Raw genomic sequence first — 26304 nt, 5'->3', positions numbered from 1 at the left:
AGCCAAAAGACCACGAACAGAAATAATTATTAATTAATGTTCTGAAACTTTAATGAACATACTTTAAAATAAAGTTTTGATCCTTTAATCCGCTAAGAAAAGTCTGGCTCTTCTTATTTGTAATAATTTCTGCTCATTTTTCATTTTATTTGATTATTCATTTTTATTTTTCTTGTTTGACGTTATTAATGTTATGGTTTGACGTTATTACGTTGTTCATTTTAACTTTATTGTTTTAATTTTAATTCAGTTAAATTTAGTTCTTCTGTTTTAATTTCGGTTTTAATTCTGAGCCTAATCTTTCTTGGAAACCTTTTTTTAGAAAATTTGTTTTATTCATAAATAGTTTATTTTTATTGGCTTAGTTCTGTTACTTATTAGTTTAAAATTTTCAAAGTTCTTTCAATCCTTACGTCTTAGGTAATGGTAAGTAAATAGTCAGATCAACGACATATCTTGACTACTAGGATCACTGCGTTGGCCTTGTAATGTGTTGCTACAGCAATGATCGATCTATGGGTCAGGTATTACAAGCTAATGACAAATCCACTGTGCCACTGCAGGACTTTAAGCCTTTGGAACAAAATCTTAACTCTAATTCAAATATTTCACCAAATTTAAATATACAGCTGAAATATTTAACAAACCGTAACTATGAGCAACATTTTTTTTAACGGTTGTTTCTCTTGAAGGTGGATGGGGAGGTGATTATCGATACATAATTAAAATATTTGCTTATTTTAGGTCTTCATTTGGGAGAAACCAGGGTGTCAGCCCAACAATATCCTAAGAATCACTTCCAAAATATTTTATACTTTGAACAGATATCCTAACTAATATGCTAAATATCCCAGGAAGTGGCTGCCTTGAAACAACAAGCTAAGACCCTTTGTTTGTGGCTTTTAATGCAAAAGTTTATTATTCCATCCGCTTATTGCAAAAATATTCAATATTGTCTTTGAAATGTAAGATGGTATCGCTGCCTTAGAAAAAAGCCATTTGACACATTTGTGTTGTTGTTTCTTATTTCATATTTTTCTCCTGCCAAAATTAATTTCAAAGGCTATGGAGTTCATAGGCAGCATTTTAAGAGTCAAAAGTAATTGGAGGGCAACTAGCCCCCCCCCCTACACCCAAGCTTTCACCAAACGCATTCAATCAAAACTTTGAGATACCTATTTTGTTCAATATTTTGAGCAAAATGCTATTTTGCCCTTTTTAGGAGACAAAAAGTGATTAGAAGATAACCAGCCCCCCTCTCTCCCTTTCAAACATCATTTCACAAGATACATCAAATAAATTTTTTTTATTGTTCATTTTGTTCGGCATTATTGCTATTCTGTTCAAATTATTACTATTTATGCACATTATTGCTGTTGTGTTCAGCACTATTGAATGATCCAATAATTATGCCCATGGGGGTTGTCAACCATCCCCCCAGAGCCCTCGGAGGAAGTGCTGCAAGTTGGGTAATTCATTCATTGTTTACACATAGCATATGTCATTGAAGAAGGTGGGCATTTTTCACTTTTATTTTCCAACTTAACAAAGAGCATTCAGGTGAGCTTTCCAGAGAGTGTTGAACTAAATCAAAACACATTATACATTTATAAATTGTCAAAAGGGTTGAAGGATATTACGTCAAAATTTTCAAGAAATGGTAAGGAAGATGAAATATTAACTGAAAAGGCAGTATTTTCCGGCTACCATTACTACTACTAAAACAACCCTCAATAATACTGCTACCACTGCTGCTTCTAATGCTACTACCACTACTAACACCAAAACTTCTGCTTCTCTAGTGACTGTTACCTTGGCTGAAGATTTTGAAATGAACATCTGAGGAAATATTGAGGGGAAAATTGAACAAAATCAAAACATACTATGTGCTCACAGATTTATAATACAGGCGTATCAATATTTTTGGAACGGCTTACCGTAACAAGATGGAATTTCTGGGGCATCATGAGCGATATGATCGGCTGACCAAAAGGATACCTTTACCTGCAACTACTGCATCTTCTATTCCTACTATTACTAATAAAACACTATTGCTGCTACTACTCCTCTTACTACTACCGCTGCTGCTATGATAATAGTGGTATCAAGACTAAACTCAATATGGTGAAAACTTGACAGAAGATTGAGGGAGAATTTGAACTAAAGCAAAACACGCTGTGTGCATGCAGGTTGTCAAAAGAGTGAATCTTAAGAATGGATTTGGGTTTAAGCTAGAACTTTCAGAGAGTGCTTAAAGGAGAGGATCAATTGAACAAAGATAAGATGTGCATACTACTACTAACACAACTACTTTTACTATTTATACTACTTTTATGCTACTTTTTTTTGCCACAACTACTTTTACTGTTACTACTAATGTTACTGCTACTGAATTACTCCAACTACTACCTCAATTGCACTACTTGTTTGGCTAACAGTTTTAAGATGAAAAGGACGTCTAAAAGGGGTCAAAAGGGAATATCAGCTACATTTTTGAACGGCTTACCACATCAAGATGAGACCTCCAAGGTATCAGAGATGAGAATTTAGGCTTACTAAAAACAATTATACAGGTTACCACTATTAGAAATGAACAAACACAGCTTAGAAGCAATTGGGAAATTTTTTAATGACAGTAGAATTCATTTCAGTGAATATTTTGACCCTATATATATATGTATGTATATATACTCAAACTATGCAAAAATTCAAACTAAAAATGTTTTTAATTTTTTTTTTTTTTAAACAACCCTAGAACGCTTTCTGGTTGAACTTCCTGTTTGTGAGTCCTGGTTGAGCTTCGTTGAAGCAAAGATGCTAAGGCTGCTTTTAACAAGCTTTTGTTCTTGGGGAGGAGACTTTCAATGGAAAGGGCGCAGGATTTTCTAGCATTATTTAAAAAAAAATGAAAAAATAAATATGAAAAGTTTTTTCTACTGAAAGTGAGACGCAGCATTAAAACTTAAAACGAACAGAAATTATTACGCATATGAAGGGTTTACCTCCTCGTAATACCTAGCTCTTTACGCTAATGTATTTGAGTGATTTCATCTATTTATTCTATGGTCTTTGTGATTCAGGGGTCATTCTTATGGAATTGGGACAAAATTTAAGCTTTATTGTAAAGAGCAAGGTATCGACGATGGGTAAACCCTCATGTACGCAATAAAAACATACGAATATAGAAGTTGGCTATGTAAGTTACTTCATAAGTTACGTATATTTTTTACTAATAAAACATTCTTAAAAAATTTAAAGTTCTTGTTGCCTATTTAAGTAACCAAAAAATAGACGACAACTAGGCTTCCTCCTCCGCTCCTTATTTTTTCAATAATATTCGATCATTGCCTTTTTAAGTAACCAAAAAATTGGCGGGCAATAAGCCCTCCTCCCTCGCTCCTCTTTTCTCAAAATCTTCCAATTAAAACTATGAAAAAGCCATTTATCCAAAAAAATTAATATGTAAATTTCGTTTTAATTATTTATACGCGGAGAGCCAAGATCAAAACATGCATTAACTCAAAACGTCCAGAAATTAAACAGAAAAAAACAAGTTTTTTTTTTAAATGAAAGTAAGGAGCGACATTAAAACTTAAAACGAACAGAAATTACTCCGTATATGAAAGGGGCGTTTTCTCCTCAACGCCCCGCTCTTTACGCTAAAGTTTTTTACTGTTTTAAAAGTAGAGTTAAGACAAAGAGTCAAACTTTAGCGTAAAGAGCGAGACTTTGAAGAGGAAAAGCCCTTTTCATATACGGAGTAATTTCTGTTCGTTTAAATTTTTAATGTCGCTCCTTACTTTCATTTAAAAAAACTTGTTTTTTTTTTTAATCTGGATATGGGATTACGTGAGGCATTATACTGATGTGTCAATGTAAATGAAAATGTTTTCATTGTTCAGAAATACTGATTCTTAAAAACACTGGACGAAGTCTCTGGTTTGGCTCGAGAAAAATCGAATATTTGTATTTTTTCTCGACAAAAATTGGAAATGTATGAATTTTTACAAAAATGAAAACCATAAACTTCGTTTTATAACAATACAAACCTGAAATCTGTTATTTTATTTCACAGAAATGAACAGAATTAAAGCAGTTCAATAAAAAAATTAAATGGTGAATTCTTTAAACGATAAATTCAAAAAGAAAGAGCATATATTTAAAAAAGACGAATTTACTTGAAAAAAATCAAAAGAGATAAAATATTTGAAATGAAATTTTAAAACTTGAAATTATCTTAGCAAATAGTGGAAAAAAAAAATAAATTGAAAAAAAAATAAAATAAAAAAAAGACTTCAAATTGAACTTTTCAATTGAAAAAATTCAATTGAACGCAAAATAGAAAAGTTTTAAACTACTTGTACAAGAAGTGAAAAAAATTATTAAACAGAAATCTGAAATCTCAAAATTACTTGAATAAAAATTTTAAAAGACGAAATATTTTGTAATTTTTAATTACCTTTAAGAATGGTCGATAACTTTACAGCAAAATTTAAAACCAAATTCTATTACACGGACAAAAAAAAGAAACTAATTTTTTTTTTAAATTGAGAAATCTATGAACATAAAAATTTGATAAAAACAACATCACTTTAACAAATAACGAAAAATGCAAAAACACTTAAACAATATTACTGAGGCAGAAGTCACTTAAGCAAAAATAGAAAGACAAATTTGAAGTAAAAACAAACTAAAATAAAGATTGAAAACGTAAATACTCCTTTCTTAGGGATCTTGAAACGACTAAATATTTAAACTAGGAGTAAAATGGATTTTCATAAATTAAATAAGTGTTGAGAAGAAAAGAGTAACTAAAAAGGACAAGGGGTTTATTACATTCTAATCACTTTTAAAAATGCGCTAACTTCATACTCTCTTCTTTTGCTTATTAAACAAACAAAAAACAAGTTTTTTTAAATGAAAGTAAGGAGCAACATTAAAACTTAAGACGAACAGAAATTACTCCGTATATGAAAGGGGCTTTTCCTCCTCAACGCCCCGCTCTTTACGCTAAAGTTTGACTCTTTCTCTTAACTCTACATTTTGAAACAGTAAAAAACTTTAGAGTAAAGAGCGGGGCGTTGATGAGGAAAAGCCTTTTCATATACGGAGTAATTTCTGTTTGTTTTAAGTTTTAATGTTGCTCCTTACTTTCATTTTTTTCTTTTTACTTGTTTTTTTTTTCTGGACATTTTTGAATTAATGCATGTTTTTATCTTGGCTCTCCGCACACAAATAATTAAAACGAAAATTGCATATTAATTTTTTGGGGCTAAATGGCTTTTTCATAGTTTTAATCGGAAGATTTTGAGAAAAAAGGAGCGAGGGAGGAAGCCTAGTTGCCCTCCAATTTTTTGATTACTTAAAAAGGCGACTATAACTTATAATTTTTTACGAACGTTTTCATAAGTAAAAAATATACGTAACTTACTAATTAAATTACGTAGCAAAATTCTATATTCGTATGTTTTTATTGCGTATATGATGGGGCTCACCCCTCGGCGATACCTCGCTCTTAACATTAAAGCTTAAATTTTGTCCCAATTCCTTAAGAATGACACCTGAACCACAAAGTCTGTAGAATAAATATTTGAAATTACTAAAAATACTTTAGCGTAAAGAGGGAGGTATTACGAGAAGTTAAACCACTCATATGCGTAATAACTTCTGTTCGTTTTAATTTTTAATGCTGCTTCTCACTTTCAATAGAAAAAACTTGTCAGATTTATTTTTTCATTGTTTTTTTTTAAAATAATGCTAGAAAATCCTGCGCCCCTCCATTGAAAGTCTCTTCCCCATGAGAAGTTCCTCCATGTAAAGATCCTCCCACGTAACCCCCCCCCCTCAACTCTCTCACCCAAACCAAAAAAATCCCCCAAAAAACGTCTGTACACTTCCCAGTAACCATTACTATATGTAAACACAGGTCAATGTTTGTAACTTGCAGCCCCTCCCACGGGGACTGCGGGGAAGTTAGCTGTCCCCAAAGACATAGTTATTAGGTTTTTTTATTATGGTGAATAAAATGGCTATCTCAGAACGTTGATCTGGTGACTTTGGGGAAAAATGAGCGTGGGAGGGGGCCTAGGTGCCCACCAATTTTTTTGGTCACTTAAAAAGAGCACAAGGAATTTTAATTTCCGTTAGAATGAGCCCTTTCATGACATTCTAGGACCACTGAGTCGATACGATCACCCCTAAAAAAAAAAAAAATAAACACGCATCTGTGATTTGTCTTCTGGCAAAAAATGCGAAACTCCACATTTTTGTCGATAATGCCTTGAAATTTCTACAATAGGGCTCTCTGATACGCCGAATCTGATGGTGTGATTTTCGTTAAGATCTTATGACTTTTAGGGGGTATTTCTCCCTATTTTCTAAAATGAATCAAATTTTCTCAGGCTCGTAACTTTTGACGGGTAAGACTAATCTTGATGAAATTTATATATTTAAGACCAGCATCAAATTGCGATTCTTTTGATGTAACTATTGGCATCAAAATTCCATTTCTTAGAGTTTTGGTTACTATTGAGCCGGATCACTCCTTACTACAGTTCGTTACCACGAACAGTTTGATTTATAGCTATTGCTGATTCATCCCCTTGATAAAGACCATATATATAGTATGCATCAATTTTTTTCACCATCCTCCTCGACATTTCTTTAAAATTTCACCTAGGTCTTTTGAAGACCCAGGATTAAATATGCCACATTTTCAAAGTAATAAACCTAAATTTTCATAAATTACAGTCCATGCCTAATTCCCAGGAGCCTTGAGAGGAGGAAGGTACTTCATGCTTGAAGACATACTTATTTGACCTTTAGAATATTTTGAACATGATGACGCTTTCAATATTTTATTACTATCTCTGAGGGCAGGCTATGGCATCTAAAGAAGCTCAGGAAGCTCCTCCCAACTCCGGAATATGCAGCTTCTGTATGGCATTTTGGACTGACGACTGAGCGAAGCGCCAGGCTCAAAAGAGTTCAGAAAAGAGCTCTAATGATAGTTTCGAAGCAGGCAGAAATGTTGCATGAAGAGCTGACAAAGTTTAAAACACAAACTAAAACAAATGTATTTTAAAAAACAAAGGTATTGTCCTGCCCTATAGAGAAGGTGTTGATATTTATAAATACCAACATTTAGGTCTAACTTTGAGCAGGGATACAGGTGATTTAAGAATAAATGAGTCGTATTTCGATTTTCTCAAAAGAGAGGCCGATACTTTAGTAATCCCTGAAACAAAAGTTGAGCCACTTCGCCAATCAAATAATCAAATACATCATCAACCCCTTAGGTCTTGAAAGAGTTCAGAAAAGAGCTCTAAGGATAGTTTCGAAGCAGGAAGAACTGTTGTATGAAGAGCTGCTGACAAAGTTTAAAACACAAACTAAAACAAAGGTATTTTAATAAACAAAGGTATTGTCCAGCCCTATAGAGAAGGTGTTGATATTTATAAATACCAACATTTAGGTCTAACTTTGAGCAGGGATTCAGGTGATTTAAGAATAAATGAGTCGTATTTCGATTTTCTCAAAAGAGAAGCCGATTGGGTCAATCTCTGATTGACTCAATCAACAAAACCCTTTCCCCCGCTCAATCCACGATAAAACGACCCTCGCGCAGGGCTGCAGTGCTGTTGACAGAAATCACGAGGATTTATTAGTGTTTTGTTTTGTTTGTTTGTTTGTTTTTGCATCGCTTATTAATGTGACTATACCAAAGAATTCTGGCAGTGCCAAGAAAATTTTTGTGAAAATAGAAGTATATCTATCTATCTATCTAAAACCGAGTTGGGAAGAGGAGTTGGCTACTCTTTGACCATTTTTCAACATCATCATCATATTCATCATAGCATTTTGTGAATTTACATACACATACATAGCACACATAGCAAATGTGAATTTTCATACTACTTTCTTCAAAAAAGGAATAATGTTTCAGGATATTTTTTACCGATGTGCTTTGTTTTATTGACCGATGTTTTCGAATCGGTAAAGATGTGTGATGTGATAAGTTGTCGTGTATCTCGTGCTTTTATATGTGTATGCTGACTTTTCTTCTGGAGTTTTCCGCATTTAATTGAGAAATTTGAATTTTGCCATAGTGAGATTTTAGATTACTTTTATGAGTAAGTTCAGCATTTTTAATAATCTTAGTTTTCTGTGTTCTGCTATTGTGTTTTTATATGTGTGCTTACTTTACTTTTCTAGTTTCCTGTATTGATTCAAAAGGGTTGAAAAGTGCCTATGTTTTGGAATACCTTGGCTAATGAACTATGAATAATTTGGAAGGAAAATATTTAATTTATACTTGAAGAGTTAAAGAGGTATATAAAGCTTTTTTTAGCGTTGTTGTGAGCACAGAAATATCATTCCGTAAAAAATTTCAACTCAAGAGCAGAAGAAATTCAAGAAAGGTGTTCAAAAGAGTTTGGGGGAAAGGAGTGTTGTTATCTTTATTATCCTTGTTGGTCTGGCCAGTTAAAACTATTATGTGCTTTACGGAGGAGTTAACGCTGTGTCAGGTTTTTCTTATGATAAGCGCTATTATTTCAAAATAGACATGAAACTATTGACACAAAATGGTATTTAGGATTAAATGGTTAGGGATGTGTGCATTTAATAGCAGGAATGGGAGGATCACCTAAATTTGAAGTGTAAAAGAGATAAATAAGAAACTAACCCTTGTTAAAACAAATTTAGTATGGTCACTGTGTGTAGCGTCACCAGTATGAGCTATAATTATCATTTGAGAAATAGAGATGAAAAGCAAATGAAAAATAAATAGGGACTATTTAAAGAGTAGCAGAGTTTTGTGCATATTTGTTGCTCTTTGAAATTCGGGTTTGATAAGATTCTTGAGTACCAAAGGAACTAAATTTGAATTTTTTGATACTTTCTTGACTAGTTTTTGCAACTCAACACGATTGGTAAAATAAAAATAGACTTGAGCAAAAATTTAAGGTGGTGAGCGTGGAGGGGAGCAAGTTTGTGTTGGTGATCTTCGGAAGACTGACTATCAATAATAGTTAGAAACGAAAAAGACGCGTTCTTGTTTATGACCAGAGATTGAAAAATGCAAACATTCCCTATTCTAGAAATCTTGAGAAAAACTAAACAGTATTGATTTTTTAAGAAAGCAGAGTCAAGAGAAAATTTCAAACCGGATGAATAAAAGGTTTAAAGGAGGAATGAGGTTTGCTTTGCGGGATTTTTGTTTTTAATTACTGTTGGGATTCTTCTTAAACATGCCAGTCTTCTTAGTAAAAGGAATTAAATGTAAATCACTCCAAAAGAAAAAATTCGTATAACATAAAATATGGGAATTGGGTGATTCAAGGACAATGGAATATACGACAAAATTTCAGCTGAAGAACAAACAATAGAACATAAGTATGTTTTACTGAAAATTGGAGTTTCTATAGTATTATCTGGTCTTTGGGGCTATTTCCAGAAAGCTTAAAAGAAAGCCTCAGCTTAAAAGAAAAAAAAAGAAAGCTTAAAGCTTAAAAGAAAGCTTCAAATCAAGGTGAATAAAAGACATTAACACACAATTTTTTTGCCTTAATACCACAATAATTGAACTAACTGAAAGATGAAATTAGGCTTTAAAAAACATAGTTATATAAAAGGTCGTGTATAGTATTAGTCGAGGCTTGAAAAAAATGTAGTTATATAATACGTCGTGTATTGCTTTCTCAAGCTTGCTACTATTAGTCAAGAGTATTGAATAAAAGTTGGAAATAAAAAAACAGATATAACATAATAAAGTAAGTTTCAATGAAGGGGAGGATTGAGGTTTGCTACTTGGAGGGCGAAATCTTTGGATTAATTATAATATAAGTTATGCTTCCTCGGGTCTTCTTATTGTCTTATGTAGGGTTTTCTTATGAGCAAGGGTAAATGCAGTTTCCTTAAGACGTTCAAGTCTAACTTAATAAAAACGAAATTCGGGACAAGATTAAAGATCATTTCATGTGTTTATCATACCTGAACGGTGAGAAAAATTAAGTTCTGAACAAGGTCAATCTTAAGCCAACAAAACTCTTAGATAAAGGAGAGGGGCAAGAATTTCTGTGCACCTGACATGTGCGTTCAATAAAGCATTTTTAGTAGTCGAAGTGCCCTAAGGAACTTATCCATACGTAATCTGTTCTAATTATACATTTCCCTATAGCTTTTTTATATGCTGGCATGGTCTTGTAGCATTGAATGCAATTTGGTGAGACACTAAATTTTCTAATTAACATGTCACTCAGGGACTATCATAATTTTACTTATGCAAGTTTTATTTTCTATTTTGTTGCTTTATCAATACGGTATTATGGATCATATTTTGCTTGTTTTGTTCAAAAATGACTAATATGTAATTGTATTGTTGGTGCCATGTCTTACGTGTTTCTCTTATGTTTATGTTTTAGTTTCTTTTTGTCCATACCCCGAAGTGGCATTTGTAGCAATACATATCTTTATAACTTGATGAGACTCTATCTTTGCTAATTAATATGCATTAATATGCAATTAAACGCAGTGACTATCACATATCTACTTATGGGAGTTTTATTTGTTATTTTGTTGTTTTATTGATATAGTATCATGTATCTTATTTATATTGTTTTGTCGATATATGATAATATACAATTGCATTGTTGATGTTATGTCTTATGTGTTTCTTTTATTGTTATGAACTATTCTTTCTTTTTTTTTAAAATGTTATTGTACAGTAGTTTTTTTTCAGTTTATGTTTTAGTTTCTTTTTGTCCATACCCCGAAGTGGCATTTGTAACAATATATATCTATCTGTCACTATTTATTTATCTATAATAATAGTTATCTATAGATTATTCTTTATCTATAGTAAGAAAATTTTTAACAAGTTCTGGTAGGAAAAAAAATGTAATCGATTTTGTTTCTTTTAAGAATTACATCAGCTATAATAAACAGCAACATAGTACCAATAAGCACCAGCAAAATACTACTTAAAGGATATCTTTATTATAGCTTTAATTCAATAAAATTTTGGAAACCTTTTTTTTACTTCTTATACCATAATTTAAATATTAACTCTATCTGATGAAGAGTCGTCATATTGATATTGATGTTGCTAACGATATTAATTGATGTATGGTTTTCCGGGATACTAATTTTGTAGTAAGATGAAAAAGGATAATTTATAAGTTCAATGTTATTGTATACGGACACAGGCTTAATTATCCATTCAGGTCCTGGAACTGAATACACACTTTCAAAAACAGCAGGTTCAAGCCTTAGCTCATCACCAAAATCAAAAAGTACAGAGCCACTGTGCTCTATCGAAGTCATATAGAACTCTCCATCACTTGAAACATTTTTCAATATGGCTTGAACACTTTCAATCCAAATGTTCCCATTTTTATCATCAAAAATAGGAAACTTTGCATGCCGCCTTGTTCTCAGAAGCTCAAACTCATATGGGAAATCCATCTCATTTAAAAGAATTGTTATTTCACCTTTATGCACAATTTTCCCCATATTTAACTCATCCTTTAGGATCTCCAGGACTGTTCTAAATTCTTCCGGTACCGACAGAGGTGAAAAGGGCTGGATTTTTGAAAGGAATTGGTTACTCTGTTGAACATAAGCTGCTATATTTATAAGATTAGATAAACTGGAGTAAATTTGCTTTCCAATGCAAAATAGGTTTAGCATTGCGTTGACCGCTATTGTGTCAAGTACCTTATTAGCGGAAGCCATATTATCCAGTACAATTGCAGATGTATCATGGAGCATGTCCTTACGTCTTTTGAATCCGTCAACCACCAGTTGTGTATCAGAAATCTTGGACGTAAGTTCGATCACCCTCTCTGTAAGGTCTACTTTCATATCAATAAGTGATACCAATGAATCTAGTTCTGGGATGTTTTCGGCTCCTAGTTCACTAGAAGCTTGGAAAACTACTGATTTTAGGCGAGAGACTAATTGACGCGCTTCGTAACGGATAAATCGATTATTTATTTCACTAGTTGCAAACGAGACAGGAGTATAGACTTTCATTAAATCTGAAAGTTGAACGCCAAGGTCTATTTCATTTTTTATCTCGATGTTACTTATATCATTGGCAAAAATTTTAATTTTCTGGATGAGCTGATTTGTTTTGTTATAATTATGTTCAATAAGTAAAAAATAATCTTCGAATAGTTGGTCAATATCATTAGAAGAAGTCTTCAATTCATCAGAAATGAACTTATGAGTGGAATTAACAAGGTCTAAAAATCCAGTTTTTGTATTTTCATGATTTTGATGGCCAATGCCAAATATAGCTAAAGCAAAACTCACAATGTTAGCTAAGATTTTAGCAGCGTTGAATACTTTCTTTCCTCTTGTTTCTTCAGTTCTTTGTGCCAAATGACTTCGTGAATCTGCAAAAAGTTTGTCTCTGAATTTGTCAACAATATATTTCAGACTCCCCGAATTGAATTGCGTTATTTGATCGAAGACTAAACTCAATTTTTCCTTGTGTTTTCTTATATCTTCTGTCAAAAAGTGTTGCTTATTTTTAGAATCATGCATTAGTTCTTCTGATAACTTCATTTCAGTTTTAATAAGGCTGTCCAAGCTTTTGCCAATCAACTGATGTGTGTACTGAGCTCTTAAGTTCCAAAGCTCGTTTTTCTGTTTGGAAGCTTGAACTAACATATTTTCAGTAGAATCAATAACTTTTTGAATAGATCTTTCTCCTTTATATCTTCCTTCTATTTTTTCCATTAAGCTAAATGAGATTATTTCCTTAAATATGGGAAAAAGAAAACTATCAGCAATCGTTAGATTTTCGACTTGACTTTGAACTTTGTTTTTACTTCCGTCTTTTCCTTTCTTCCCTATTTCTCCGATTTCACCGTCCTTTTCTCTTCCTGTAAATTCTTCTTCGAAATCTACGCTGCTAGCTATTATTTCCCCGGGCCAAGGATAAATCTTGTATACTCTATCTTGTAAACGCCGAATGCCGCTCTTGTACTTATGTCTCTCCTTTTGTTTCCAAGTCCGATAATATACTCCCTTTATAACCTTATTACTTCCACCTCTGCCTCCAGGACCTCCATTGCCACCTTTACCACCTATGCCTCCTTTACCACCTTGAGCTAATAGAGTAAAATGCTCCCAAGAACGTACAGGAATATCCAGCTTTAGTCTCCCAGGCTCACCTCCATTCCCTCCAGATCCGCCAGGATTACCTCGAAGGCCTTTTTTGCCTGGTGTTGCATTAGTTGACTTTTGTTCAATTTTTTTAGAAAACGTTATGACGTTCCAATAGACCTTACTGTTTGGAACCGCAGCACATATAATATTATTAACAACTAAAGGAGTCAAGCACAACCAACCCAACGCGGGGTCGGGTATTAGTGTTAATATTTCGTTTTTTTTTTTTCCCAACTTGTCATTTTTCCAAGCATCATAGTAATATTTTTGAGAAAACTTCGAAGGTAATGTCCCATTCTTTCCATCTACTCCCTGGGACCCAGTCGCACCATCTCCTCCTTCTCCGCCATCTCCTCCATTTGCTTCAATGGTCATGACACCACCATTGACCGCAAAATGAACCTTTATTAAAACAACTCCTCCGCTAAAGCCGTTCTGCCCCGTTTGACCAGTTTTTGATTTTGAAGGAGCATGCGGTTTTGTTAAAGAGATAGTGGATCCCTTATCATGGATATTCAAATAGCCAGTTTCAATTGACAGTATCCTGAGTGATGTACTAGTATAACCATAAACGGTCACGTTGGAACAAATCAACCGAAGCTCCTCTATATGAGCGGTCAGTTTTGACAAAATGTATGGTAAATCACATAGTAAATCAAATACTCTAGTTGTTTTATCATTTGAAAGATATTTTGGGGAGACGCTGTTAAAATCAAATTGTGTTTCAAGCTTTTTGAATTCAAATATGTTTCGTAGCCTTTCTAATCTGTTACCAAGCGTTGATTTTATGTATTCAATTACCTCATGTCCTTTTTGTAAAGACTGATTAAAATTGCATTGGGTAACCAATGAATAAAAATCAAACTGTTTTCTCTTTACAATTGTGATTTGTGAATTTGCAAAGGTCTTGAATGTTTGGTCAATATCCGTTGTCGAGTTCACTGACTGAATGATTTCAATGCCTTCTCGTAAAAGTGTTTCCGCCTGATCACGTTCAGTATATGCGAATGACATTCGTTGCTTAGAACACTTAGAAAATATTTCCTCTTTTTCCTTATCAATTGTTTCTAATATGCTGTAAGTTCTTTCTGAAATTTCTACTGGTAGTGTGCTTAAAAGCTTCGAAGAGCTAAAAAGTCTTTCAGAAAAATAACTTTTCATGCAGTAATGCTCTTGTGAGGGTAAATACCTGCAAATTGGAAGTAGTCCTATTAACAAGGAATGAATCTCAGTCAATGTAATATTAAAACCACAATAAATAGAATTTTCCATTGACTCCATTATTCTAGTCTCAACTATCTTCCATTCTGTCATTATCATTTTTCTTTGTCTTTCATTTTTACCTTCTTCTACTAGAGCTCTTAGTGTATTTTTGTTTTTTTCTACTAAAAAACTAATAGCTTCAACAAGAGCTTCAGTGTTCTTGGTTCCTTTTATTTCAGTCAGACGTTTTTGAATAAATGTTTCATTTTCGGATAATTTAGTTTTTATGTTAGCAGTAAACACAACATCTAATAAGTCATTGTCAAGGAACTCAGCATCTGAATTAATCTTTTCTAGTACAATTTTATACAGGTTGATCAAAACATTTGGTGTAAGTATTGTTCCAGCTAAGGTTTTAACTTCGTTTTCCTCATTTAAAACCAAGGAAATTAATTTTGTTAGACTTTGTCTGAAACGATCTGATTCCTTTCCTCTAATATTTACATATTTCAAATACTTATCTTCTTCCGGTAAAGACAAATAAGGAAATCCAATGACTTGAACTGACTTAAAACAATTCTTTAATTTCTTGCGTATAGAATCTCTCTTTGTCGCAGACTCAGATTCAGATTCAAACTCTTCTTCCAAGAGTTCGTCAGTAAGTTCTTCGTCATTTTCATCACCCTGCATTTTATTCACAACTACAATTAACCTCCCACTCTTGAATTCAGTACAAAGTGATCCACTATCATCTTGAATTCTACTTGCCAAGTTGAGATAGCGATCTAATTTTTTTAGTTCTTCATCTGAACGTAAGGAGTCAGTAGTTACCCACATATTAATATTCGAAAATAATAGAGGGGGAATTGTTGAAACAAAATCAATGCTGTCACCTCTTACCCCCATTCCTTCACTATCAGTAAACACTAATGGAAAAGGTGAGCCACTATCAGTAAAGTTGTTTTGTAATGCATAATTCACTGCTTGAATATACTCATTACTTGGGATCACTGGTGATATATCAATTCCTAACGTTGTTGTCTTTGTACTTGTTCTTCCCTGACGAAACATTTCGTCATTACCAGATATCAAAGAAACAATAGTTGATTTGCCAGATCCTCGAAGCCCCAGAACAGCAACAAGCACTTGCTGCTTTGAGAATTCACCTAGCTCTTCTAACCTGGCTTTACCCTCCTCATGGAGCGTTCCAAGGGTCTTATCTTTTGTCACATTTCCCATTCCAATTTTTTGAACCATGATTTCCTTTGGGTAGTGACTTTTTATCCTTAATTTATCACCAAAGTGGTTATTTAATTGAAATGTCCAAGTACCGTTATTGCAGCTTGTGTATAAAAGTGATTGGCTTTTCGAGGTATCATCTAAGCTTATTTTGAAAGTGTTAGACTTTCTTGTGCACTTAGATTTTAATAGAAGATATTTGAAATGACTTTTCACTGCGTATGCTGCTGAAGAATTGCTGGTAAGGTGTAACTGCTGCTGCCTTCTTGATCGTTTAACCTGCAATAAAAAAAATATCTTACGGCAAATGACAAATGCGGCGAGAAGAATTCGCAAGAAAGAATTTGAAGGAAATTATAAATTCTGGAGAGGTTGCAAAGAGGAAAGCTTTGAATACATGGGCTTGGGATAGGGAAGAAGTGTGCGCAGCTCTGTTGTGCCAAATGGCTTGTTGCTGCAATGCTTTATTAGTAGTAGTTGGCCTATTTAGCCAGAGTTTTCCAAGAGTGCATTCTGGAAATGATACGCCTACCCAAATAAATCAAAATACACTGTGTTCACCTTATTTTTCAAATTATTCACAATATCTCGGAAATGGCAGAAGGATTCTCGTGCAAATTTCGAGTTGGTATTGGAGAAAGGAAAGGGTTCAAGTCAACCAGCTGGACTAAGGAAGGGGGCGGTGGTAAATTGGGAGACGCTACGTAAATCTAGTTCACTTAAAATCCATATCTGCAATATCTTGGGAACTGCTTGAGGTATGGAGTTGAAATTTGAAGGTGCTGTTGAGGAAAGGAAGGATGGAGGGTGGGGAAAGCAAAATTGCAATTTAGTAGTAAAATTACCAAAAAAATTGTAATAAGATGTTGGTAATAAGATATTAATAAATTAGTAATAAAAAATAATAAATTATTCGTCGGCTGAGAGGGAATATCCAAATTAAAAGACGATTTTTACACTCTTGTTAACAAACTAATATTTTAGAACCATCAAGATGATATACACAGACCTCGGAAATGGGAAATTAAAATTTTGAGCGCCCTTTACAAGTTTCAAAAATAATAAGAGGGACCTTCCCATCCAGTATCCTTTTTTGCTAGCTCCCCAAAATGCCCCATTCTCCAATCTAAATTCAGAGATCACTATTTTATTATTAATAATAGAAAAGTCCAATAAAAATGGACAAGTAAGTCATGGCCCCTTCAGCACCCCTGGGCAAGGATCTAGAGAATTGGAGGTTGTCAGAAAATTCGAAAATGTTCTGAATTACTTTTGCTGCTGATGCTTTTTGGTTCAAGCAAGGTCTTTGGAAGTCTTTGTTAAGCCAAGGTTTTCCAAGTTTTCCAGTTTTAAGGATCGCAACGTGGTGCGTACTTAAGAAAAATAAAAAAAAAGCTCTATGCACTTGATTTATATCATTTTCAATATCTTGAAATTAAATTAAGGGATTGAATTGATAGATTGAGAGAGTAGCCTACTGGATTGTAAGGAGATATAAAAGATTTGAAGGAAAGATAAACGAAGTATACCATGAGGGTCGAGGTCATCGAAATAGTATAATAGTAATGATAGGATAAAAGGGTGGAGTTTAAACTTCTAGGAGCTATCAAAAATGAAGGAGGGAGGCAAGGAAAGTTGCAATTTAAATAGAAGAGAGAGGGAAGAAGCTAAGCTAGTTATATGTAAAATTAAATAAAAGAACAAGTTTTTTTAACTGAAAGTAAGGAGCGACATCAAAACTTAGAGCGAACACAAACTATTCCGTACGTGAAAGGGGATGTCCCCTCCCTTACATCCCACTCTTTACTTTAAAGTTCTTTATTAATTTGAAAATTAGAGTTGTGACAAAGATTCAAACTTAACGTAAAGATAGAGGCGTTGAGGAGGGGACAAAGAGTTTGACTGTTTGTTACAATTTTCAAAGTAATATAGAACTTTAGCGTAAAGAGTGGGAGGTTCAGGAGGGGGACTTCCCCTTTCACGGACGAATTTTTTTTAAGTTTTAATGTAGTTTCTTACTATCAGTTAAAAAAAAAAACTTTGTTTATTTAATTTCCAAACTCGTTTCAACTCACGCAGGTTTAAATTTAGCTCACCATACATGTAAAATAAAGACATTTGTATTTTAATTTTAGCACAGTTTCCCTTGTGTAAAATTTCCTCAGGAAACTTTTAATTGTGTTGCAAGAGCAACACTTTGGTTTTATCCCGTTTTTTTTTCCATGCCACCGATCTCGGCTTATTCCTGGAAACTGGTAAGGGCCTAACCTGTGCGGTTTTTACGGAAAGTGTGGACCTCAGGCCAGATTAAGGAATATGACATTACATTTTGGAAAGTTCCGCAGAACTCTTGCCTGGGGCCAAAAAGGATGATTTTTGCTTGTCCATGAGCCAGAGGCTATTGTGTGCGAAGTGAAGTGGAGTTATATAGCCTATGTCAGAGAGGAGTATTTGAAGTTGTGCGGCCAAGCTTTCGTTTCATCAAACCATGTTTGTGCTTTCGAGCGGAAAGCTCCGTTCTAGCAGGCAAGCAAGCAGGCACCACTTTCAAATTGAAGATGGACTAAAATCTATGAGTCTTAAATATATACGGCAGTTACCCGGCCCCACAGCCAATATATCTTCTTTGAGGGATAAATAGAGAAATTTACAGAAGCAAAACAGCGGCATTTTCCCACGGGCCCGAAAGTGCTGCCGTGATTACGGCTGGGTTTATCATTTGTTTTTTCGAACTTGGGATTGAGGCAGAGAAATGTTATCAGATGTACCTCTTAAACTTTAAAAGTTCTGTCATTGCTAAGGAAATTGGAGCTTAGCCTTTGGTCCCTTCTAAGTGGTGACGTTAAAAAGTTGGCCTACGGCAAAAAAAATTTCCGACGGCAATCGATAGCTCTTGATGAGCTGATAAAAGGATATGTGATTCATTTTTTGATACAAAAATTCCTTCATGAGATATACTAGTTTAAAAGTTTCAAGTGGTTGATAACTTCAATACTAGGGTACACACTGAAACCAAAAATAGGCCGATACCAATTGTGAGACAAGTAGAGGACTTGTAAGCAACAGTAAGCTGTTAAACCATAATCATCATCGTCAATAAGGGGTTTGGAACTTTGGCTAGCTGGTGTACCTATTATTTGTTTCCGGTGTATTGGATGGTAAGACCAATTTGGTTCCAGTGGTAAGATATGCATGTGACTTGTAAGTAATAGTCGCTTGTTAGGCTACAATCATCTTCAGTGAAGAGGGATTTGTAACTTTTGCTAGTTGGTGTAGCCTACCCATACTCACTCTAACCTAGAATTAAGTGTTTACGCAACGGGTACAAACGATAACGTAAAACAACGAGGCAGATTCGTAATAATTAATAGAGTGTCATCTATGGTATTGTGATCCTGAAAAGTTACGGATAGCTATATAATACCTTCTAGATCATATAAGATACTGTTTCAAGTTTTCATCCGTCACGATGTCTACGATTGATAAGGATAACGTTCAACTGGCTGCGAAGTCAACTTAGTCGCTTCTTTCTTTATTATCGATAGCTCGTGATGAGCTGATAGAAAATATGTCATATTAGTTTCTTCATAATTAGTAGTGTCATTTATGGTATTTTGATCCTGAAAACTTACAGATAGCTTTATAACGCCAACTGGATTATATAAGATATTGTTCTAAGCTGTCATCCTTCACGATGTCTAAGATTGAAAAGGATAAAGTTCAACTGGCTGCGAAGTCAATTTAGTCCCTTCTTTCGATATTATTTTGTTATTGCTGTTTTTTCAACGCTGAGGAATAGCCTTTGATCATGCGATTACTGATCGCGTTCTTCTTTCAACATAACGTTTTAAAAGCTTCAATAGGCTGACAACTTCAGCGTTTAACCGGTAGCAAAGAAACAAAACCAAAGTGTTGCTCTCACAACACTTTATTCGGCGAAGCCAGAGAAAGGTCGTCGCAACACTTCACGTTGCTCAGGCAATGTAGGTCTAGTTTCTGTTCGAAAGAGCCCTGTCCTGGTTCTCTAGGACCATTCATTCGATACCATCACCCTATTACACTTAAGCTTTTAGCAGTCTTAAAAAAGCTTTGCATTCTAATTAAACAGCCCATGTGTTTCAGGAGCATTTTTTAAAAAAAATGGCAAAATCTCCCTGTTTCTAAAATTCAGGCAAATTTTCTCAGATTCGTAGACTTTGATTGGTAACACTAAAACTAATACAACTTATATATTTAGAATCAGCATAATATGCCAATTCTCTGCATATTTCTGTTGGTGTGAAAATTCAGTTAGTTTTTTAGAGTTTCGGTTACTATTGAGCCGCGTACGTTTTACTTATAGTTCGTTGCTACAAACTGTAAAGCTTTTAGTACTTAAAAAAAACAACAACTTCATATTCTAATTAAACGAACCCTGTGTTTCAACTGCCGTTCTTAAAGAATTGGGACAAACAGCCAAATTTTAGAATAGGAAGGGGTCACCCTTCAAATACAGAATAATTTCTTTTCGTTTTGGTTTTTAATGCTGTTCCTTACTTACAGTTAAAAAACCTGTTTTTCTGTTTAATTTCTGCATGAAATATCCCACTTTTCCTAAGGAGAAACTCCTCCGTAGAAATTTCATCCCACATTAAATTTAAATTCCCTCCAGATTGTCCCATCTTCACTGCAAGTCCCTCCCCCCTCCGTAAAACTTCTAGCGGACGATTTAGCCTTGTCTTTGCTTTTTCTACAATTAGCCATGACTTGATGTCAACAACTATTTGATTTTTAATTCAAATTTTCTTTAGTATACTTACATTTGACAAAGACTTTTATTTATAGTCATCTTCTCGATCACTCTGGCAATGTCTCCCACCATGGCAACATTTTTCGGGAAATCAGAACACGCCGAAAATAGCTCCGATAATTCCCCCCCGGAAAATTCTCCCTACGGAAACCCACCCGAGCACGAAATCCCCCCTCCCAAGAAATTTCAGTATGATCCGCAATAACAAAAACTATGCGTATAAAATGGACACATTTCATAGCTTAAAGGCCTCTCTCCACGGGGTGGAGAGGGGTTATTTTACCCTTAAGAACATAATTATGGGATCTTTCAACTATAATAAACAAAATAGCTCTCTCAACATTTTGATCAGATAAATTTGGAGAAAAAGGGTCGTGGGGGTGGGGTCAATTGCACTTTTGTCAGTTTTAGATGGGACTAGAAATTTCAATTTCCGTTTGAATGAGCCCTCTCCCGATCTTCTAGGGCCATTATTTCGAAAAGATTATCCCTGAAAAAAACAAACACAAATGAACGAGAATCTGTGATCTTTCTTCTTGCAGAAACAGCAGAATTCTACATTTTTGTATATAGGAACTTGAAACTTTTACAGCAGTGTTCTTTGGTACATTAAATCTGATGTTGTGATTTTCATTTATATTCCTTTAATTTTAGGGGGTGGTTCTCCCTATTTCTAAATTCAGGCAAATTTTCTTGTGCTCGTAACTTATGATGGGTAAAATTAAACTTAATGAATTTTATATATTTGGTATCACCATATTAAGGTAATTCTTTTGACGTATCTATTAATATCAATATCTGTATTTTGAGTTTCGGTTACTATTGAGCCGAGTCACTCCTTACTTACAGTTACTGCAAACTGTTTGATCTAAGCAAAAGCAAAATTCTTTCTGCATAAGATCCTATGGGGCTTAGAATTTATTTAAAATAAATTTACAATAAAAATCAAAGCACGACATGTTCATCCAGGTTGTCAAATTGAAGTGTCTGCAAGATCAGGGGAATAACTCGGAGTATTAACTTGGAACCGAATGTCGAGGAGAGACAGTAACTATGAAGTTGAATTATGAAATGGAGCTAGAGTAGAGGGAAGAATGGAAAAATGGAGCTAAATGGCGCTAGAGTAGAGCTAAATGAAAATTATTGTCTTTATGCAGGATTTCAAAATACTTCAGCTTTAGTTTCTCGGGAAAGGATACTGGCCAAATAAGTTCAAAATTAAACGTTCTATTTACTTTTGTAAGATCAGCAAAAGTGACTGAAGGGCAGTCAACACCTCATGTGCTTGATTTTACTACCCTATCCCCTCTTGGAACTTCATAAGGGATATGACCAAAACTTTGAGATTGCTTTTTTATAAAAAAAAGTCAAATGGTTCAAAAATAAGCCTTCGGTAATTAAAAGACCCCATAGCTTCTGAGACAAGACTCGGTAATTACTTAAGTTACCATTGTTTTCTCATAGTTACTACTTTACAAAGCTGAAATGTTTTCCCGTAAGAATGCGATTGGCTTGAAAATTTCAGAGTTCCTTACTTGGGCCACGAAAGCACGAAAACTACAAATTTTTCAGAAAGAGGAGGGATATATCGAGCAACAGAAATGGGAGAAAAAATTTTGGTTTCCTTATTGTTTGTATTTGACACAGGGTTCTAGGGATTATTAGCTAGGAGATGATTTTTAAAGTTTCCAAAGAGCATCCCCTAGGTAACAAAACGGATATCTAAGCAAATTAAAAGAGGCTTTGCGAGCTTACTTTTTCAGATTACTATCTTAAATAAAGTTATAAAATTTATTGGAGGGTAAGAAGTCAAACTGATTATAAACTTTGACTGGGGCCAGAGCTAAGACAAATACATGTATCTAGGTCTTCCAAATAATCATGTCTTAAAGATCTTTGGAACTACTAGGAGGATGGAATTGAAACTTCCAGGTACAGTTGGGAAAACACATGAGAAGACATTGAAAATTTAGCAGAGTGCTGAAGAAAGGGGAAGGGGCTAAGTTTAATTTATCATTTATCCAGACGAAGTCAAAATCGTGACACTATAAGATCCTAGGAGACTTTAATTTTAGGTACAGTTAATCAGAACGATAAATGAAAAGTTGCTGTCAGGCTGTCAAAATAGAGCATAAATTTTCACAGAAATAGTCTGGTATATTTATTTGAAACTTAATCTAGAAAAAGGAGGTTAAGTTGACGTGGAACTATGAATTAGAGTAAGGGAACTTGCTAATTTAAAATCAATGCACGTCTCTTCGACATCAAAATATCTTATTGTAAATTTATCTGGAACAGAAATTGACCTTCGAAATTGGAAATTAAAAAAAAAAGATAGGTACTTATGAGTTATGAGTAGTTATGGAGAGGTACAAATTTTGTGAGCTACAAAAATAAAGTACTGCAAAATATATTTTTCCTGAGCACCTCACAAGGTGCTGGAATGAGATACGAGCAAATCAAACAGTTTGTGGTAACGAACTGCAGTAAGGAGCGACCCGGCTCAATAGTAACCGAAACTCTTAAAAATGGAATATTGATACTAATGGTTACATCAAAAGAATTGCATTTTAATGCTGATTTTAAATATTTACGTTTCATTAAGATTAGTCATACCCATCACAAGTTACGAGCCTGAGAAAATTTGCCTCATTTTAGAAAATAGGGTGAAACACCCCCTAAAAGTCACAGAATCTTACCGAAAATCACACCATCAGATTCAGCGTATTAAAAAACCTTGTTGTAGAAGTTTCAAGCTCCTTTCTACAATTTATTTGTTGTTTTTTTCGTTTTTTTTCAGGGGTGATCGTATCGAATCAGTGGTCCTAGAATGTCACGAGAGGGCTCATTCTGACGAAAATTAAAAGTTCTCGTGCCGTCTTTAAGTGACCGAAAAATTGGAGGGCGCCTAGGCCCCCTCTCACTCTCATTTTCCCCAAATTCACCGGATCAAAATTCTGAGACAGCCATTTTATTCACAATAGTCGAAAAACCTAATGACTATGTCTTTGGGGAAGACTTACTCCCCCACAGTCCCCGTAGTATGGGCTGCAATTTACAAACTTTGACTTGTGTTAACATATAGTACTGGTTATTGGGAAGTGTAGAAACGTTCTCTGGGGGATTTTTTTGGTTTGGGGGGAGGGGAAGAAGTTTAGGAGGGGGTTACGCGGGAGAATCTTTCCACGGAGGAATTTGTCATGGAAGAAGAAAATTTCAATGAAGGGGTCGCAGGGTTTTCTAGCATTATTAAAGAAAACAATGAAAAAATAAATATGAAAAGTTTTTTCAACTGAAAGTAAGGAGCAGCATTACAACTTAAAACGAACAGAAATTATTACGTATATGAGGGGTTTACCTCCTCGTAATACCTCACTTTTTACGCTAAAGTATTTTTAGTAATTTCAACTATTTATTCTACGGCCTTTGTGATTCAGGGGTTATTCTTAAGGAACTGGGACAAAATTTAAGCTTTAGTGTAAAGAGCGGGGTATTGACGAAGGGAGTGAACCCCCTCATAGACGCAATAAAAAACAGGATTTACTCCGTATATGAAAGGGGCTTTTTCTACTCATCGCCCCGCTCTTTACGCCAAAGTTTTTTACTGTTTTAAAAAGTAGAGTTAAGAGAAAGAGTCAAACTTTAGCGTAAAGAGCGGAGCGTATAAAATACCTACAAAATTTTGTTGAAAGAGGCCATCAAGCAGTTTATTGATGTTTTAGATGAGAGTCACATGTTAATGTACATGCTAAGAGAAGAGGAACATATTCAGCTACAACATTTATAAGTGGCTTTTCTGAGCTTCCAAGGGGTCTCGTGGAGCGCGGAGAGCAATTGCCAGTACTTGCATTTATCGATTTCTCGAACGTCCGGGCTGTTTCTAATGAATAAAGCACTATCGTAGCTTCATGTCTCGACGAATGCCTGTAATTTATTCAGACTAATCATCACAGTCTAATAACATTAATGTTCTTTCATGATAGGGACATTTCTCTTTTATTTTTCTGGTGATCCTTTCCTGTTAAAATCCACATTCCGTGAAATTCCCATAGGCCGCTTTGCTGCACTACCAAAAAATACATTTGTTGTCACAGCGTCAGCCACTGAGTCTTGAACTCATTCAAGACCAGCTTTAACATTATCAAGTACCTAGAACTGAGAAAGTACATATCGCTGATATTCTCGTTACCTTTTTTGCAATTTTCCAGCTGAGCGTTTGTTCAGCCTCCTGAAGCTGATCAAAAGAGACATCTAAAATAACCTCCCTTATTCGAGTCATTTACTGGTTGGAAAACGAAGATACCACTTTATCAGCTATTAGGAAGCCAAAAGCTGTCGCTGGCTACAAGACAACGGCAAACGCCAAGTTCGATGAAGTTCTTATTTGAAGATGAGCTGACACAGAATTAAACTTTTTTTTTACATGTTTTCGTTAGTGTAAAATATGCTGTATTTTATTGTTAGCTAAAGTAAAAAAATAAAAATTTGATGCTGCGCTGTGCTTTTTCAATAAATTCTGCGGTGTTCTGAGGCAAAAGTTATTTTTATTTCTAAAAGAAAATGGGGAGAAATCTGACTTTAACATAAGGAATTATAAGCGGTAATGGTATGAAAACAAGAAGAAGAGAAAATGAAAAATGGACGCACTGATCGCAATATCCTTTCAAACTAGCCCGGAAACAAAACATTGAGCTATATATGTTTTAGTGCCACACTGGCGGTGACGGAGAAAAAAGAGACGAATCAGGGCTTCTCATGCGAAAAGACGACTCTCCTTTTTGTTTGGGATGGGGATTGGTAAATTTCCCAATTTGTTTTCTGGCTATAGAGATTCCGACAATGTGGATTTTGTCTGGACCCGGCACCATTTTTGAGGAGTTTCGGCTTATTTTGAAATTGTCATTAGTTTGTTTGCTCAATAAACTTTTAACGTCAAATTTAATTGAAATCATAGTTATTATTACTAAACCCACTTCAAATGATAAATCTTCCTCAATTAATAGTTTAGGAAAAAATTGAATTTTCGGTCACTTTAGGCTAGCAGTCATTTTTTACTAGGCTGCAGTAGAGGCCGCAGCTACGGTATCCTTCACCAGAGAATGTTTGCTTCAAATAGTCAATAGGGTGATTGATAAAATCATAAACCATACCTTTGCTCCACCATCTAGGGTTAGTTCATCGAAATCAATCCAGTCAATAGTATCAACGAAGTCAACAAGCTTCACAACATCTTTTTCAAAGTAACTGTAGTTACAATGAATGGATCCAATCCAAAAAATCAAGCAAAATGTCAAAAACAAAGTCATGATAACTTAAACACTATGTTTGATCTTATACATTCATTGCTTTTGTCTTTAACCACACTAAGCCAATTGGCAGCTTAGAAAATAGTTTTCTAGGAATCAAACATTGCATGACAGCTCTGGCGTTGCTGAATACAGATAACCTATTCTCTTTTTGCGCTTTTATCGAGCTCCAGAGGTTCAAATATTAAAGCCTTCTTTGAAGGCTTGAAAAGATTGCGTTCCGACAATTATTTAAAAAGAAAAAGTAAAGACCTTTTTAAAATTTAAATGAGACTAAAAACAACAACTAAAAAAAATTATTAAAATATAAATTAAAAATTTAATGAACATACATTGAAATGAATTTTTGCTCCTTAAGGCACTAAAGATGAGTCAAGTCTTATTTATTTGTAATATTTTCTGCTTATTTTAAAGTTTACTTGATTATTCATTCGATTTTTTTTTGTGTATGAGGTTTTGAATATTTATTCATCCTAAGTTTTTTCTGTTTGAATTTTGACTTATTGTATGAATTTAATTCCGCTTGTTTTAAGTTTTAATTTTGACCCTTACCTTTCTTGAAAAATATTTTTCTTTAGAAAATTTCAT

At 34.3% G+C, this 26304-nt stretch overlaps 1 protein-coding gene across 1 annotated transcript; it reads right to left on the bottom strand.

Moving 5' to 3' along the window:
- Positions 1-10979: 10979 nt before the first annotated feature.
- LOC136034452 (uncharacterized) lies at positions 10980-25829 on the bottom strand. The gene is made up of 2 exons (XM_065715635.1): positions 25561-25829; positions 10980-15900 (listed from the first exon to the last, which is right to left on the bottom strand). The coding sequence occupies exons 1-2, from the start codon at positions 25714-25716 to the stop codon at positions 11038-11040; spliced, it is 5019 nt and encodes a 1672-aa protein (XP_065571707.1). The 5' UTR covers positions 25717-25829; the 3' UTR covers positions 10980-11037.
- Between the last annotated feature and the right edge of the window lie 475 nt (positions 25830-26304).

The sequence above is a fragment of the Artemia franciscana genome, chromosome 13 (genome assembly GCF_032884065.1).
Source record: "Artemia franciscana chromosome 13, ASM3288406v1, whole genome shotgun sequence".
Taxonomy (NCBI): Eukaryota; Metazoa; Arthropoda; class Branchiopoda; order Anostraca; family Artemiidae; genus Artemia; species Artemia franciscana.
This window is presented reverse-complemented; position numbering and strand designations above follow the sequence as displayed.